Raw genomic sequence first — 17965 nt, forward strand, 5'->3', positions numbered from 1 at the left:
TTCAATTAATTGTACTACGCATCCCGTCTTCCTCCCCCCCCCCCCCCCTTGCAGGCCCATCAGAGCCGATTTCATCTGAAAGACCAGCCCCTCTTTCTCCTCCGCACACCCCTCCACCTGCTCCGGCTCTCTGCAATTGGTCGGAAACACGCGCACAGGCCCGCCCTATTGGCAGCTTTTAAATATATTTACAATGTAAAGTACCCAAGAAAAACCGGCCGAGCCGTCACATCCAGGCATTCCGAGGGAGAGAAAGTGTGTTTGTGTGTGTGTGTGTGTGAGAGAGAAGGAGCAGTACTATGTAAAGACCTGTCACTACACGCACTGAGCGCTTGACAAAACACGCACACACTCGCTCACGCAGTCTGCACGCGCGCGCGCGCGCACTCACACACTCGCTCACACACAGAGAGACGCTGAAGGCGCTGTCGGAGAGTGAACCTGCGGGTTCATGTCACTCTGATTTCTCCAAGGAAGAGGAATACCGAGGAAGAGATCAGAGGGGAATATCAGCGACAACGATGGCTTTCGCGACCGTGTGGAACTACTGCGTCCCTCTCACCATCATCACCGTCGCCTGCCTGGTGCGCACCGGTAAGACTCGGAACGAGAGAGGGAGTGAATGAGTGTGATACGAATGAGAAGAGTGGTGAGCCGCCTCGATGTGTTGTGGCTTTTCCGCGCAAGTTTGCCGAAGTCCTCTGAAAAGACGCTTGAAAATGCACCAGGTTTATTCTGACTTGTCAGGCGGGGAGAAGGGAAGGAGGCGCTCCCCGCAGGACAAACAAAAACACGTGCAGTTATTCCAGTTTACAATCGTCCTGCGGACTACTGTTGGTAATCACCACAGTGTGATTCGAATCAAAGCCCATTGCGCAAGTCGTACGTGCGTATTTCTGTTTGAGTATGAGTCATTGTGATGACCACTTATGGACCACTTAGGCTGAAAAGCCCCCAAAAGACCTCAGAATGAAAACAAAAGTGAAAGGGTGCAGGAAAGCGGACACTTATTTTTTGCCCACAATATTTTGTGAAATCATCCCATGCGCTGTTGACCCCCGTGCCTCAAGGCATTTATGATTATTTTTGTTTTCACCTGGTCAGACCGTGTTTGGGAGTTATTGTGTGGGAGCTGGGACCGGATCCCCTGGAGACATACGTGCATACAGCCATTCATGTTCCTAACAGGAACATGATGAGAGCTCATAACAAATGCCCGCAGTGGACCTGACGTGTGGCACACACCAGAGCCAGCGGTTTATATTCTGCAGTAGTGTGAGGGACTGAAAGGACCTTTTGAGACCTCACCTTATCAGATACAATAACACCGAACAATCAATTGCAAAGCCTTGTAATGGCACCTGCGCTGCCTTTCGTTGTGTTTATTCTCCCCACTGGAACCTCTCAGTCTGGGATAGTCCTGCATTGCTCCCTCATGGGCACAATAGATTTCATAGGCACTACCCTCTAACAAGTGCATCTGCTGCAAAAATAGGGATTTGCATTTGGCTCAATCATGACTCTGAGCAACTTTAGCCTCCTGGTATTTTGTGCCATCTGCTTGGGTATTGTAAAAATAACAACAGACCTTATTACGGTCCACCAAAAGCGCCAGTAACCCTGACGGAGTAGGAATGGCAACGAGGAAGAGCACACTGTGTTGTCTCATTGATGTGTGTCCTGTGGTCGTTGTGCTCTATGGGGCTTTTGTTTACGTTGTCCCGGGGCAGTGAAAGGGTTAAGTGCTAGGTCGGCTTGTCAGTCAGACCTGTGCTGTGCCGTTGTGATGATGTCTCTTTTTACACAGGCAGTGCTCCATAGCTCCATAGCTCCATAGCCATTTCTCTGTCTGCAACCATACCAACCTCACCATGGCCTGCGTATAGCTTCCCAACCCCTCTTTGAACGTTTGTGTGGATCCATTTGTATGTCTGCTCCAGCAGTGGAGGGTTGATTTCATGCATAATCGCGTAGGCGTTCTTGTGTCACTCTAACTGGAGTACTGTGTGAGAGCTGTGCGTGTGTGTCTGGTCATCCATTTATGAACATTCATGTGTCCTGCATGTAAATGTGCTTTGTGGTGTGTGTGTGTGTGTGTGTTGCTTACAGTGCTGGGTTTTGCCTGAGCTGCAGGCAACCTCTGCTGGGGGCAGCTCACTGATCACTGTCATTAATCTAGCCACTGACAGGGGCCGGGGAGAGACTGGGCAGTGGGGGTGGAGGGGGGTGTTACAGGCAGGCGGGTGGATGGAGGAAGGAGGGAGAGAAGGAAGTGTAGAGACGGTCTGTTTCTGGACACCCCGCACAGATGCACATGCACGTGTAAAAAAAAAAAAACTGTATTTCCGATAACAAATCGGTGCTTCTTGATCATTTCTCTTCCACAAAGGAAACTGACAAAAGGGGAGGAGAGAAAAGGTGGGAGGCGATGGGGGTTGTTATTATGCCAGGATAGAGATGGACAGATTGATTGGGCAGATAGACGGATGAGCGGACAGATAGATTGAGAGGGTGCTGTGAAGATTGCGAGGCTGGGAGACTTGGCCCTCCTTTTAAAGAACGAAGGAGAGACAGAGGGATGGGAAGATGGATGGAGCGAGACAGGCAGAAAAGGAAGAGCGGGGAGAAGAAAGGCAGAAAGACTTCAGAATGTCTGACGGGCAGGCCTGCGGGACACACACGCACACACAATCACTCGCACACCGAGTCAGTGCTGTGTGTTTGTGCGCTTGGTGCATGGCTTTGTGGGGGTGGCTGATCCACAGCAGCTGTGGGCCAAGCCGAAACCCCACGTACAGTAACAAATGCTGTTAACTCCACCCCTGCTGCTTGCCTATACCCTTAATCGCTACCCCGCATTCCTCCATCACGTCTATTCTTCCTCCTCCCTATTCCTCTGCCATTCCTCCATTACCACCTGCCTTATCGTCGTGTGCATTAAATCACCTCCATTTGTTTATTCCAATGTGGGCAATGGGAGCCATCCGTTTTGAGCGTGTTCCTCATCAGGCTGTTTGGACCTTGGCTGGGGCTCTCTGGCGGTTGACAAACGGCAGCAGTTGGATGTACTTGTGGGAGGAGATTTGAATACCAATTATAGCTGGTATATGTGTGTAGGAACACACACACACACACACACACGCACAGAGGCCTTCCATAAATCAATGTCGCTGTGAGTCACAGAAGAGAGGCCTGGCGTGTAAACACTAACATCAAGGGAAATGCTGTACACACAGAAACAAAAAATAGGGACGCGCTGAAGCACATACATAGGTGTAGAAACACACATATGCACATACACATATAGACCTTGCCTACACAGACAGCTTAGTGCATTCGAGTTTCCTTTGAACTTTAGAATAGGATTGCCAGAGTTTGCCCGAGCGGTTGCAGTTTCCGATGCTTGTCAGGCGCAGTTGGCGTCGTGTCAGAGGTAAGGTTGCCCATTTGCTTTCTTCCACATTGCACAGTGCTCGCTGTTTCAGCGCCTTTCTTTGTTCTCTAATGCACTGAGAAAGTCGTCACAGTGAGCCAAGGTTTATCCTTTGATCCGAACCTCGGAGGATAATTCACCGCCCAAAATAAAATAAACTTGTCGACAGTTTAATTAAAAAGAGCGAGACCGCCCTTCCTTGCTCTCTGCCCTGCCATCTGCCGGTTCACGGTGTAAATTTGAGCTCAGCGCACAATCAGATTTCAGTCTTCCATTCCTGATACCCTGTCTTTTGTAGGTCTAAATAATTGGACAAGCTGAACTTGGCAGACGGTGCTGGCATGCCTGTCTACACAAGAGAAGCTGAAATTCGCCTTTTTTTTAATACGCTGCTACCGCTGTCGTGCACGGCCCTGTTTGATCAACCGACGCAGTCTTAAAGGGTCCTAACAGGGTGGCCCACTATCTCAGCCGAGCAACTGCTCACACATAAGCTCCATAAACAATTTGGACTGTGTTGCTCTTTGGGAAAGTCATGACAGAGTTACGGAGCTTAGTGTGGGCTGTTTTTATTCTCCCCTGGGCTTTTATGGGTCCATTACTCAGAAGCAGAAGAAGTTCCTCGGCTCACCGTTTAGTGCAGGTGATGTATTTTACAGTAATTATCTCCTAATCCGCGTCCTAGTCCTCAATGCGATCTATAACTCCTTGTTTTGAACTGCTGTTGTTTCACGCAATGATTGCATCTCAATAACTCCCTCCAGCATTATAGACTAGGTCTAAAGAGCAGTTTTATTTTTACATCCACTGCGATAGAAATAAAGGGAAAGAAGATGCGACACTTCATTTTGTTTCCACTGAAAGGACGCATCCTGTTTACTGGTTTCTGTCCGTGTTTTGTCCTCACCGAGGGATTCATACAAACAGAATGCATGATTGAAAGGGGCACACAAACACACCAATTGGTAATTGAAGCCTGATATCTCATTTGACCATTTGTTTAATTATCCATTAGTGAAACTTTCTGTCAATCTAATCAGCCCAGTGCTAATGTAGAAACACTCTTTATAGCTGCCACCTCATCTACTTCCCATTACTTTTCCCCAGACAGTGCCGCTTGTGATTATCATAATGGTGATCTATGTCGTCCTTACGTGTCGCTCTCTGAGAGCAACTGGCGTTTCACCAACTTTGTCGCTGAAGTTTTCAAACGCTGTGTCGGATTCCAAGGACGTCTCCTCCATTTGCTGGCATCAGAAGCCTGCCAATCAATCCGGCGCTTTTTTAAACTCCCATCTGATCTGATTGGCTCGGTGTAAAAGCGAAACGCCCCCCCCCCCCCTCCTCGGGTGCAGCTTTCCATGCTGTGACCTGATGTACCCTGAGGCAGCAGCTTTTCTCCAACCGCTGACCCCTCTCGCTGTATATTTGTCTTTGCCACGGGAGTGTGAAATCAGTAAACAGCGACTCCCTCCGCACTGCTTCTTGGCACCAAATACAAAAGGCTAGGTTGCTATGTATTCTTTCTACTGGGTGTACAAGGTGTTTTAAGTTGGTCATAGTTGAATGCTGTCGGGGGACAGAGATGGAGGGAGAAAGAGGCGATCCTGAGTCTGAAAAACCATGAAAACACTTAACACCATGGGGCCAGCATTCCTCGCTATTGGTGACACAGTCTCCATGACTAAGAGTAAACGTTTATACCTCCTGCTTGGCCCTAGGCTTGTTTAACACCCTCCCCTGTTGCAGTGACACCTGTCTCTGAAGCTCCCGCAGGGCCACGAGCTAACTTGGCCAGACAACAGCCCCCAGTCGTGCCGGTAACCAAGGTGATCATCCTCACTCAGGCTCTGCGGCGGATTGGACGAGAGAGGCTGATTGAGCTGAAATGGGCAAGTGCCTAAAATTGAAAAGCTGGAGACTGCTGGTGTGGCAGCTTATACACATCCCATCTGGAAGACTTGATGTTGAGACAAGAGCAGGGGGAAGGCTGGCAATGAGGTGCTCGTCCAGGGGTAAGGAGGATCAGTTAAGGACTTAAACTCAGGTGAAACTGTCAAGGCCGGGCACGGAGGTTGCCAACAAGACCCCGTTTCCCTTTACCCTTGGGAGGTCGCTGTGTCCGGTGGAGGCTATAGCTGATGAAGAGTGACCAGGCTTAGCCGTGACACCGAGGGACTGATGGGGTCAGAGAGGTAGAGTGAAACAGAGTGGGGGAGAGATGGATGGCTGCACAGTGTATAAAAGAGCGTAGGACGGGCGCGAGGAGAAGGAAGGGAGCACCACGGGCATGCGTCACAGACCAGTGAAGCAGGGAGGAGCACAGCAGAGAGTCATGCAGAAGGGAGTCCAACAAACAAGTGAATGATTGCAGGATTCCAGCTCTGAAATGGGAGGGTGTTAGAAAAAGAAAGACAAGGGAGCGCCAGTGTGCGACTCCTGCTGTGCCAAATGATGGATTTAGAAGGACAAAGAAAATGAAGGAGGGAAGGGTGATATTAAGAATGTGGGACCAAAGCAGAAAAGTACAGGAGGAGGACACAGAGAGATAGACAGTGAAATACAAAGATAAAGAGAGAGGGCAAGCACTGTGTAGGTGACCACACCAGAGAGACAAGGTGTCATGATCGATGAGGTCACGGCACACACACCCACGCGCACACACAAGCACACAACCAAACGAGTATTGAAATTGTTCCCCAGCAGCTCATGGCCAGTCCTCCCACTTTCAGAGAAGCTGCACAGTGCTTCGGCTCTGAGAATTAAACACCCACACACGCACGGGGCTATTCATCTGTCTGCCATTTAGAATCCTTCGTATCATCGGCATTAATAGGTTCGCTTTGATACGATTGTCGGATGCTGAAAATTGCCAGTCAAAAACAGTGCGCACTATCTACTGGGAAATCAGATGGAGATTTTCAGAAGGCGGATTGCAAAAATGCTGAAGAGGTCTCAGATGAGGTTTCTATCTCCGAGAACTCTCAAAATGTTTCTCCCACGAGTGGCGACTTCATTTGATCTATGATCACGACCGACATAGATTCAGTGGCAACGCCATTTACAGAAACCTTCGTTCGGACAGTTTCTTTCCTCCATTATGATTCAAGTATTGTCAGAACTCATTAGATCATACTAATGAGTGTTTTTTAAAGCATTTTTTAAATAACATTATAAGTTGGGAGAAAAAAGGGACGTGGTCTTAAAAAGAAAAATGTATTTAGTAAGCTAATGACCATCTCACAGATTATCTTCCCACATGTCATAGAAAAGCACACATTCTGCCTCACTGTATGCACTTTAAAAACCAAATGCTATCACTCACAGAAAAGCCAGCGATAACAGCAGCTGCCAATAGATCAAACTCCGATTGGCCGACTCCATTCTGGACGCATGCCAAGTGATTGTTGACACAGCCACTGGAGAAAGACAAAGTAAAAATCGACTGCAGCTTTCACAATACTTCCCAGACACAACCCTACGCTCTCTGCCGCTTGACTCGATTTGACTATTCTTCATCTCTTTCTCAGGCCTGAGACAGCATCAGGAGCGGTACGTTTTGAGCCACTTCATTAGCGAACCTTAAACAACCGCTAATTATAGGCAATTAATTAGCAGCACATGAAAACAGTCCTCGAGAAATTGGCCGCTCTCAAAGAATCCCAAAGCGCTTGTAGGAGAGAGATAGACAAAGAAAGGAGAAAGGGGAAAAAAAAGAAGTGAGGGGAAAGAGCCTGCGGTCATGCATTAATGTGCTGGGGCGAGCTTTACCGCAATCATTTTGCCGGGCTCTTTTGAGATTCATAAGGTCATCAAATTCATGCTCTTTCTTTCAGCTGGGCAAAACAAAAGTGAGGCTATGCAGCCTTCTGCACCGAAGCCGGGGCCAAATTAGATTAGTGCTACGGTTGTTTCTGCAGAGGTTGTTACTTAAAAAAGTGGCCAAGCACCAACAACCTTGACGAAAGCTCCGGCCGATTCTCTTCCAGGATTCATTTTCTCCTGTGCGTTTAAGCGCACCACGTGCTGATTCACCTCATGGCTGTTAACAGGTAAAAACCCCTCTACCCTCCCATAAAGTGCACCAGCAGATCGGCGCGGTGCTTTGACCCGTGTCCACAGACGCATTCCTATCTCCGTGTCCATCTGTCGGCTGAATAATGTTATCATGGACTCCAGTAGTGGCGTGCCCCTCCTTCCTGGCCATTGCAGCGGAACAGCCGTAGAGTCCGTGATACTGAAAGAGCTTGACACAGGCCTTGGGCGTTTGGGCACAGTTGCGGAGAAACGGTGGTTCGTAGCAACCGCCACCCGCTGGGGCCATACTGCTGAACTGAGCTGTGAAGCAGCTTGCAGAGGCCAGTGGGGTTCTGTGGTCGCTACCAAAGTCATTTTTCACTTATATGGACTCTGTAGCCACGGACAGCAAGTTTGGAGAGCCGCAGCACGACACCATCGCCTCTCGACTGCATGAGCCGTAACAGACTTTATTGCAAGAGGAATTAATCAAAGAAAGCTGTGGGGGAATGTTCTTTCAATCCTGATGATTTCTTTCTCTTCCCAAGAGCCAAGATGGCGGCCACCTGTCCGAACATTTATCCGAGCAACTGTGACCGCTGTATTAATCACCGAGCTTCCAGTTTCCTCTATTTCTGATCCAAAATGACACATTTCCCTTTTTTTAATGTGTTTTTCCTGCAAGAGTCTAAAATGTATCGACTTTCATTCAGTGTCAAAAGCGTAAAACGACAGAGTTCATGAGTGCAAGGCATCACTCCATGAATCCTAACATTAGTGTGAACTACATTGCATGGATCTGTGGTTACGTCAAGCTACTATGAAGCACAGCTTGATGTATGCTTTGTAAGCCAGGAAATTGAGGCTGCCAACAAAGACGAAGGCTCAACAATCGGAGGGAAGATTGTAAGAGGAAGTGTGAGTCTGCAGAAATTCATTTATCAACGTCAGGATTCGGTAACTGAGATAACAGAGGAGACGTTGCCCATATCTGTTAATGTGTCACTGTTGGTTAGATAAGGCTGCCAAATGTGGAGCAAAGCATAATTAGACATTTTGGACAACTTTCTTGGATAATTGAAAGTTTCATCAACTCAGATAAAATATTTTTATAAGATGGAGTAAGTATAGAAAGACTTATGTGTTGAAAATTGTCTCGTATTTCAATCAGTAAGTTATGGTCCAAGTGATTAAATAACAGATTAATCCGTCATCCGTGCAGTAAGTCGGTGAAGTTGCATATCAGCAAAATGTGTCCTTAATTTCCTCAATGGCTTTTAGGTTCACAATCATAAACCTTAGATAAGTAGTATGGAGTAATTGTAATACCATCAACATTATTATATATTTATCATCACATAAATAAGTGATGCTTCAAAAGCAATTCACTCAAAAGCAGGACCGCATTGGGAGAGAAAATGCTTTGTGACAGCACAAACGATAAGCAATTATTATAACTTATGCTTATTTACCATGGCGATGAATTTCAATTGTGCTGTGGGGAAATAGATTTACGAGCTTATGGGAAAAAATTTTAAACAAACATAAATCATAGGTTATTAAAAAGCAGGTTGATCCCAAATCATGACTTGTATATAAATCTCTGGCCGAGTTACAGAGGTGTGCGCAAATCTGCGGCAAAGCAGACAAGCAGGTTAGCAGTTTGGCACACACACACACACACACACTTGCATATGCATAAATAGAAACATTACACTGCACTCGGGAGACTGCAGAGACCTTTTGGTGTTTCCAAACTTCTTTACTGCTGCTGTGTCTTAACACTCTGTGCCTTTTTTAAATGCCATGTACCCTCTTTGGCATCCTTTTTATGAGCTAACCCTGGACAAACAGAGGGACATACCTGGTGATCTGTTTCACAAACATATTCACAAATGCACATAGAAATGTATTCTTCCTCACTGGGCTGGTTCTCCTCTCCCTGCCTTTTTATTTTTTATACCTTTTTTTTTTTCTTCCCTCTGTCTGTCCTTTGTTCCCCTCAACCCCTCCCTCCTCTCTGTTCCCTCACTCCCAATCCTCCCGCAGCGTGAAGCATGTTCAAGCGACTCAGCGGTGACTTAGTGTCTTTTTGTTTGTTCTCATGATCACCCAAAAAGCTTTTTTATCCCCCCCCCCCCTCCCACTTCTATCCCCCGCTCTGTGTGCCTGTCTTTTCTACTTCCAACCGAGTTGGTACTTAAATGCCAATGGCCGTGCACACCCTGCGCTTATGTGCTCCAGGTGCATGAGTACGCATGAGTCCGCTCCAACTGGTACTGAGAGTTTGCAAGGAGAGGGAGACTCAATGCTATTTTGAAACACAGATTTTGGTGAATGTGTGAGTGTGTGTGTGTGTGTGTGTGGGGGGGGGGGGGGGGGGTGATATTCGCTGCCAGGATTGCTCGCTGATGGATCTTTTGGCTAACAGTCTCTCCTGCCTCCCTGCTGCTGGCGCCCCGCTCCCGCCTCCTCTTCCACTCCCTCTTATGCTGTAGCCGTAGGCGGTTGGGATGCCAGGGCCAGGTGTGGAGCGGTAGACGGTGAGAGGAAGGGAAACGGAGAGAGGGAGGGAGGGAGGGAGGATTGACGGGGCCCAGGTGGTCAGATTGAACGCCATGTGCTTCTGCTTTCCCCTCCATTTGCACATACAAAATGTTTTTTTTTCCCCTTCTGTCTGACTCTTTATTTTCCTCGCGCTCTCATGCTATTTACACACGGCGTATTGATTCATTTACAATAATAGTTCTGTTCCTTCCCAGCAACTTCTCCTGCCGATGTTCTTGTTCCTCAGAATAAGTTTCACTTTCACTGCCTTACTTTACTTTTAATTTTCTGTTTTCTTTTTATAGACAATTGACACCCCCCCCTTTCTTTTCTTCTTTTTCCCATACCTCCAGATTTACCTTCTTTCCCTCTTTCCCTTGCTCTGGGTTTGCTGATCTGTGCATTTTACTTGTATGCTGCACCGCAATGTTCTGGAGGTGGAGGCTTATTTTCACTGTATGTGCACTTCAGAGACCGTGTCTCCCCCAACCATCTCCATTCATCTCCCACCCAGCTTCTCTTGCTTCCATCACTGTTTTTAACCAACCCCATCTGTCTATCTCCCCCTCCCCTCATCCCCTCTCACTCCTTATATTCCCCCCGAAGCCTGTGCATCACTATGTTTTCTCTATTATTTGCAGCAAAGCAGAGTTTAGCTCAGGGGTCTCAAACTCATTTTCACTCCGGGCCACATCAGCATCACGGTCGCCCTCAAAGGGCCAGTTGTAAATGTAAGACTGTGTAAATGTAACTACTCCTAACATATTGGTAAATAACTGTCTCTGCATTTGATTATTGTTTATTCAAGTGTAAAAATATTGTACATGCAGTTATATAAATGTAAATGCATATTTAAGCACATTTCTGTTATTATAACTTAAATCCTTTTAATTTAGGGTTAAGAAACCCACATTACTCTATCAAAGATCAAACTATTAAAGAAAATATCAAAGACATATCAAACAAGTTATTACAATAACTTTGTTCAAAGCTTAAAATCCTTTCAAGGGTGCGTTTTGCACAATCCCACATGAAGTATTTCATGTGTTTTAAATCAATGTACTCACAATACATTTCTATTTCAAATGTACAGTAACCAGCCAAAGAGCTGCTTCTATGTTTAAGTATCTCATCATTATGACTTTCTATCTCATAACTTCAACTTTCTATCTCATAATTTCGACTATGGGGATATTTTTATTGTCAAGTCTAACTTAAAAAAAAAAAAAAAAATCTTTTTTTTTTCCTTTTTTTTTTTTTTTTTGCTGGCGGATTCGCGGGCCACATAAAATGACGTGGCGGGCCGGGAGTTTGAGACCCCTGGTTTAGCTCCTTTATATTTAATTCCCTCTACCAATCTCTTGTGATCAGGCCATCACTCACACACAAACACACACTTCATCACTGTCCTCCTTCCTCCTCCACTTTTCCCATCTCTTGCCCTTCACCTCTGTGGCACTTTATCTCACTTATCCATCATACCTATATCACGATTTACCGTTTCATCTTGGCCTGTTCTTGGCATGTTGGCACGTACAGTCGTGTGTGCTGTTGTGTAGGTGTGTGTTTGAAAGAGACTGAGTAGTATTCTGCCCACACATGCAGGCACATACACATGCATCATTGTCCTGGCATTTTTATCATGCCAAACACACTCCTGACTGGCTCAGCCTCAGCCTAAATTGTGCGTAAGCGAGCAGGTGCTCTTAGAAATATATATTTTAAAATATAAAACACCTAAATGCACATTCCTTTAAGATATATATACCACGTTCTCATCTGTAAAATTCCAGCTAGGCGGTATACTGTATATAGGAGCCCCAATGTACTGCCGCTTATATTCAGGTGACACTGTCTGTCAGATAGCCACACACAGATTTGCGTACACACACACACACACACATACACACACACACACACACACACACACGCACGCAAGAAAGCAGCCATCAGATTCCCTCAGAGTTTGTGAATTGAGTTATGAAGTCTGTCAGTCAACTCCCGGCTTCCACACACACCCATGACAGATTCCTTCCACACACACATCCGCCCGTCTGACGGTGCACATATTTCGCATGGGGAAGGGACTCAATTACGGCGAAGGTGAAAGAAGCAATAAACACGGCACAGATACAGTGAGGCGCGCTCGGCAGCACTGCAGTCAATCACGGAGCCAGGTAGGTAGCCGCTTTGCTCACCCGGTTGTGAAGTGCAGAGAATGGCCAGGGGTGGTTGATTGATGGATATAGAGAGAGGGAGGGAGGTGTAGGGGGAGGAAAACGCTGCCATCCGACCCTCGTGAAAATGATGTGGCTGCAACTTACATGGACCTACCACTGAGAGGACAGAGAGGTGGAATGGATGGAGGGAGGACGGCAATGGGAGATGATAACAGTCCACCTTCATTTCAGCCCTCAGCATTATATTCTGTAAACACACTCACACTTAACCGTACCTGGCACTGTTGAACAGCTACAAGATTTGGTCACCCACCCACACGAGAGGACCAACAGCACAATCACACAAAACAGTGCATCATTTGCCCAGTATGCATCTGTTGTCCCTTGCGTGTGTGGGTTTATGTGTTAGGCTGATATAACAAACAACTCGCCTCATGTTACTGCCATCAGTAAGGCAGTGGATTGAATATATGCTCGACATTATATGCACACGTGACCGCTAACCGCCTCACGGTGAAGCAAAGTCTACATGAATTCATGACCCTGCTGATGTTTTTCAAAGACGGGTCTCCGAGATGGGCTGTGCTTTTTACCTCAACGTGGATGAAGCGTTCTTTCTTCTGTTAAGTTGAAGGATTCTAGTTTATTACAACTTGGATCTTACTTAAGTGGTCTTGACCATCATTTCTATTGGTTATAATAATATTGTACAAGTTAATTACGGAGACCGAGGAACACGGCGCCCTCGCTGTAAAGTCTAATGTGGAAAAAAAGAAAGGGCACTCAGTTGCTCATACAGATTGAAAACCAACTCTCAAGTGAAGCGGGCTGAATGGCTTTGCTCCAAGGAAGTGCTGCTTGCAGAGTTGTCACGAACCGCTTATTGCTTGTTGACTCCAGGGCGATGAAGAAGAGTTCGTCAGTATATCCAGCAACAAAAGTAAAACTGCAGTCAATGAGGCGCAGTCTGCTCACTGCGGACAACAGTTGCTAAACTCAGTCGGCAGAACCCTGAGCCCTGCCGCCGCCGCCGCCGTCGCCGCCGCTGCTGCACAGGGCGCTGTTTATTAAAAATCAAAGGTGTCACATGTTACGTTGGTTGTGGGACCCTATTCAAAGCTGGCCGAAACGATGCTATTATTGACCAGTCTGCATTTGAGGGCGGGACTTAGTAAAGGGTCAATACATCCACCAAGTGTGAACTAGATGAGATGAATGGTTCTGCAGATATGCGAAGGTCATCATACCCACGGAGTGATTCCTTACTTTACTGTTACATTGTGATTTGGATGATCTGGTGAAACAGTCGGTTGGTTTACAACCGACTGTCTGACCATCTCACCATTTGTGTTTCTTGCTCCTTACTTCGATGAGTACAATATTATCATAACCAATGTATATTATGGGCAAAGCTACAAAAATAACATCCAAGCTGCAATAGGCTGGAAATATCAACTGGAAGTGCGAGTCAAATGTGTTCGTGATTCTGATATTTGGCAGCCTAGGGCATGTTCACAAACTGACAGTTAGTGGGTTACTCCTGGCAGGCTTCCCGAAAATATGAAAGAAACAAAAGGGCTAGACGGCTAACAATTGGGCTCCATCTCAGCTGTAACCGGTAGGCTGTCTGTGTGGCACTGGTGATGGTTTCTTACCCAAGTGTCAAAGAATGAACATAACCTCCATCCTGCAGTAAATCCCCCTTTTCCCTGAAAAGTATTCAAGTAAAGTATTTAAAATGTCCCTGAATGATCCAGACAATCTGTTGCTGTTGGTGCATCTTCCACATTCTTGTAGTTGGTGATGTTCTGCCACCCACCCACCCACACATACAGTTCGGAAAAGTTTCTTTCATGCTCCGTGTTCCCACACGAGTAGAGATTTAAGTCAGCACATATATACTGTACATGCACTCGCTTGTACTTGGCACACTCGTCACACTGTGACAGTTTATAAGTTGCATTAACAGCATCTCACGAAGCTCGACTTGCCAACTGCAGGAGAGGTAGCGAGAGGGAGCGACTTCCTACTGAGAATCTAATAGTTCTCTCTCAGCACAGCTACCTTTCGATCCTATCTCTCCCTCCATCTTCTATTCATTTCGGTTTCCCTCAGCACATCCGTGTTTCTCTCTGCCTTTTCCCCTGCCTCCTTCTCTTCCTTGTCCGCTTCTGAATTTACCACCAAGGCTTGCCTTTTTGGCGGTTCCTCCCCACTTTCTACTCTCTGTGTCTACTTACTCTTGGCCTCGCTTTCTTCCCTTTTGTAGTCTCTTTTGCTCGGTCGCTGTATCAAATCCCATTCTTTTGTGCTTGGCCCAAACCTCTGCTCCTCTCTGTCTCTCACTTTGCACCTTCTTTCAAAAGACTGAGTTGGCAGAGATGTATGGAGGGAAAGCCGAGAGGAAAGGGGCGGTGCCGCACTGTCGGGGAGATGCCAGTTCTGTAAAGGGCAGCGAAATGCATATACGCCTGCTCTAGACTAATCTTATTAATTGCTTTTGCAAAACTTGGGGTTGTGACACTCTTGTTGTTGCTTTTGTGTTATTAATAAAAAGAGTTGTGGAATGGAGGGACTGAAATCAATAAACTGACTTGAGGGGAAATTAAACGAGGAGAGAAGGGGACGGAGCACAGGGACACACTTGGTGCAGTCGGACATAGTTATTAGTTGCTGCTGCCCTTTAATGAGGGTTATTTAACTGGAAAACAGAAAACAAGTGCACACACAGCAACCAGCAAACTGAATGCTGATTTGCAACAGCAAGTGCAAAACAGAGTCTGACAAGACTCCTTTTATACAAAACTAAAAACAATGAGAGTGAATTATGAAGGTGACGGAAAAAGCAAAGAACTTTGCCAAAACCCTCCAGCCTGCTCACCCTTAAATCCCCCCCCCCCCCCCCCACCCCAACTCACTTTTGCTTGTGTGTTTGGTTCCATTCCACTTTTATCCTCATTTACCTCTCTCTGTTCTGGGTCTCTCTTTATCACTCTTCCTCCCTCCTTTTTCCTCCTTCTCCCCCGGCGGCTTTCTTTTATGGGAAATGTATTCATTACAGGACAATAAAGGCCTGATTGGAAAGAGTGGACCGTCTTTCAGGACAGGGTGTTAAAAGGCAGGAGCGAGAGAGAGAGCGAGCGAGAGAGCATATGATGACATTACACACCTGACGTCTTCACTCAAAAGTAGCGCTGATTTTCTCCGCACAGCCGCTTACCCCTCAACATCGTATCAAAGCACCTGTGATGGAACATTGTTTTTTTTCACGCTATTAGAGTTGAGGAGAACTCTAGGATATCAGCTGTGCTTAACTGCTGCACTCACATATAGAGCTATTCACTGTTATGAATGCAACATGGGTTTCAGACAGTGGCGGCTGGTGGAACATGTTCTAGGTCGGGCCATCCTATCAATTTCAGCAAACATCCCAGTATGATTTAATGCAAAAAAAAATGTAAGTATCAAACACGCATTATTACTTGGCAGTTAAATATTTAACATGTATTCCAACACGAAAACAATCAGTAAATAACACTTATATAATATAATATAACATGTTCATTTATTGAGATGCCCCTATGGACCTTGTTATAGGAGGTAAAGATCAGGAGAAGTAAACATGAAGTGTAATTATGAATACTGATGTTAAATTAATCTATTATGAGTTTTCACCGTTAATTTAACATCTCTATTACATGTTGATGCCTCCATGACCAAGTTAAGCAGATGAGACTGAGACTATGTAGAAGAAAAGATGTTCACTTTGCATAATATGTAGCTTGACAGAGTTCTCCATGTGTGTCCTGGTGTTCTCGTTTCCTTACCTCCTCATCCCTCACTCCCTACCCTGGTGTTCTCATGTTTCCTTACCTCCTCATCCCTCACTCCCGTAACTGTCCGTGCTGGATCCGTCCCCGTTGTTTTAAAAAGCTAAATAAATTATTAGCATTACGTCATCCAGCTAGCCAAACCTGTCTGGTGTACAGCTAGTACAGAAGCTTCGCATCTACTGCTTCCCTATCCCGCGAGTCTGCTGTCTGATTGTGAGGTCAGGCTGATCTGATATCAGCTCTTTGGCTGCAGAATCTCCGCCAAAGTTCTCCTCTCAAACGGGTTTTGGAGGAGGAGTGCTCGCGCTGGCGCGGGCGCCTGTAGAGACTTCTCCTGACGAGAACGCGCAGCGAGGGGGGCCTGATCGTTCTGGCCCCACAGCTGAATCTATTTGAGGGCGCTGATTGGCTAATTTGTATGTCACTCATTTATATCTCGAATCAGCAATTGGCTGAACTGCTTCATAGACCCGTCTCTTTTGGGCCAAAACGATCAGGCCCCCCAAGCTGCGCGTTCTCAGAGTGCCGTGCACACAGACAGAGAGGACGAGCAGAGAGCACACAGGCTGAGAGGACGAGCAGGAAAAGCATATATTTTGCGCAGATATCATATTTTACACACATTACTGGGTACATTCCATAGTTAAAAAACACAAATATTGACAATTTGTATAATTTATGATTATTATAATTTTTTAATTTTTTATTTATTTTTGTGTGGCTCATGGTGGGGCCATGCCCCATGGCCCTCTATTGACCAGCCACCACTGGTTTCAGAGCCGCTTTGGCATTGCTATATTTACATTTAACAATTATCTGGATCAGAGTGCGACGCGCGTTCAATTATGTGATGTGTCTCCCCTGTGTAAACATAGCGCAGCAGTGTAATGTAATTCACTGCAATAAAGACATCTCAAGGGTGTACGGCAGAGATGGGTGGATCAACGCAGTCACAGAACCTCATCTGCATGGTGTTAGTTCAGCCCGGGTTATCACTTCCACTTTTTCTTTCCATTTTTCTCCGTCTGCTCTTATTTTCTCCTCTACTCATAAAACAATATATTTTTTGATTTGTTGATGCCACATGCCAACGCCTAGACCTATGTACACTGTTGAGGCTTTTCTCTACCCCACAGTGAGAGTAGGCCTGAGCGCACGCGGTACTGAAGTCTACAACAGCGCCGCGTCTTAATAAATCTACCAAAACTGGTTTACAATTGAAAATAATTTAATCCTACTGAAGCTAATACAATTACACAATGAAGTACACTACTGACAGAATATAAAACAAAAGAAAATCTGCGCAAAAAAAGCTATTCACTTGCGCCTCAGCACGTAGACATCGTGTCCTGGCTGAGGGCAGAGCGAGAAGACGGAACCACTTTCCGAAGCCCTTCCTCATACAGTTTGAAACCCCCCCCCCCCCCCCCCCCCCCCCTTCGTCCATCCTTATTCCCATTGGCCAATGTGGTTGTCTCCTCCTGGCATCAGGCTTCGTACCTAGAAATCGTCTATCTAGAAAATCTCTCTGTCTCTACGGCTCACTCTAAATACATTCAATGACTGTCTGTTACGGCTTAACCCTTCTATGATAAACATTCTATATACAGATAAGGATTTGCAACTTTTGGCAAAAGCGTCACAAGTTTCACGTAGATATGAAGGTGCTACAAATTTGACTAAGACACACTTCTAGCTACTAATCCTAAAACACTTCTACAATTATGATTATTCTAATTATGTATTTCCAAAACACTTCTAATTATGACTAATTATGAATTCTTAATTATGAATCATTAAACACTTCTGTTATAATTTCTTAAAACACACTTCTACACTCAAATTTCCTACAACACACTCGGAAACATTTGCTCTGGTGACACTTATGAACAGTGAATATTCTCAGAAATGTGTGTGTGTGTACGTGCATCACTATAACACATTTATTCTAGAGT

At 45.9% G+C, this 17965-nt stretch overlaps 1 protein-coding gene across 1 annotated transcript in view; it reads left to right on the forward strand.

Moving 5' to 3' along the window:
- The first annotated feature begins 239 nt into the window (after nt 1-239).
- cadm4 (cell adhesion molecule 4) overlaps nt 240-17965 on the forward strand; it is a 145238-nt gene continuing 127512 nt past the window's right edge. Inside the window, exon 1 of the mRNA XM_079275582.1 lies at nt 240-594. Within this exon, the coding sequence (XP_079131708.1) occupies nt 522-594 (73 nt within the window). The 5' untranslated portion in view covers nt 240-521. The remainder of the gene's footprint in view (nt 595-17965) is intronic.

The sequence above is a fragment of the Melanostigma gelatinosum genome (genome assembly GCF_949748355.1).
Source record: "Melanostigma gelatinosum genome assembly, chromosome: 9".
NCBI lineage: Eukaryota > Metazoa > Chordata > Actinopteri > Perciformes > Zoarcidae > Melanostigma > Melanostigma gelatinosum.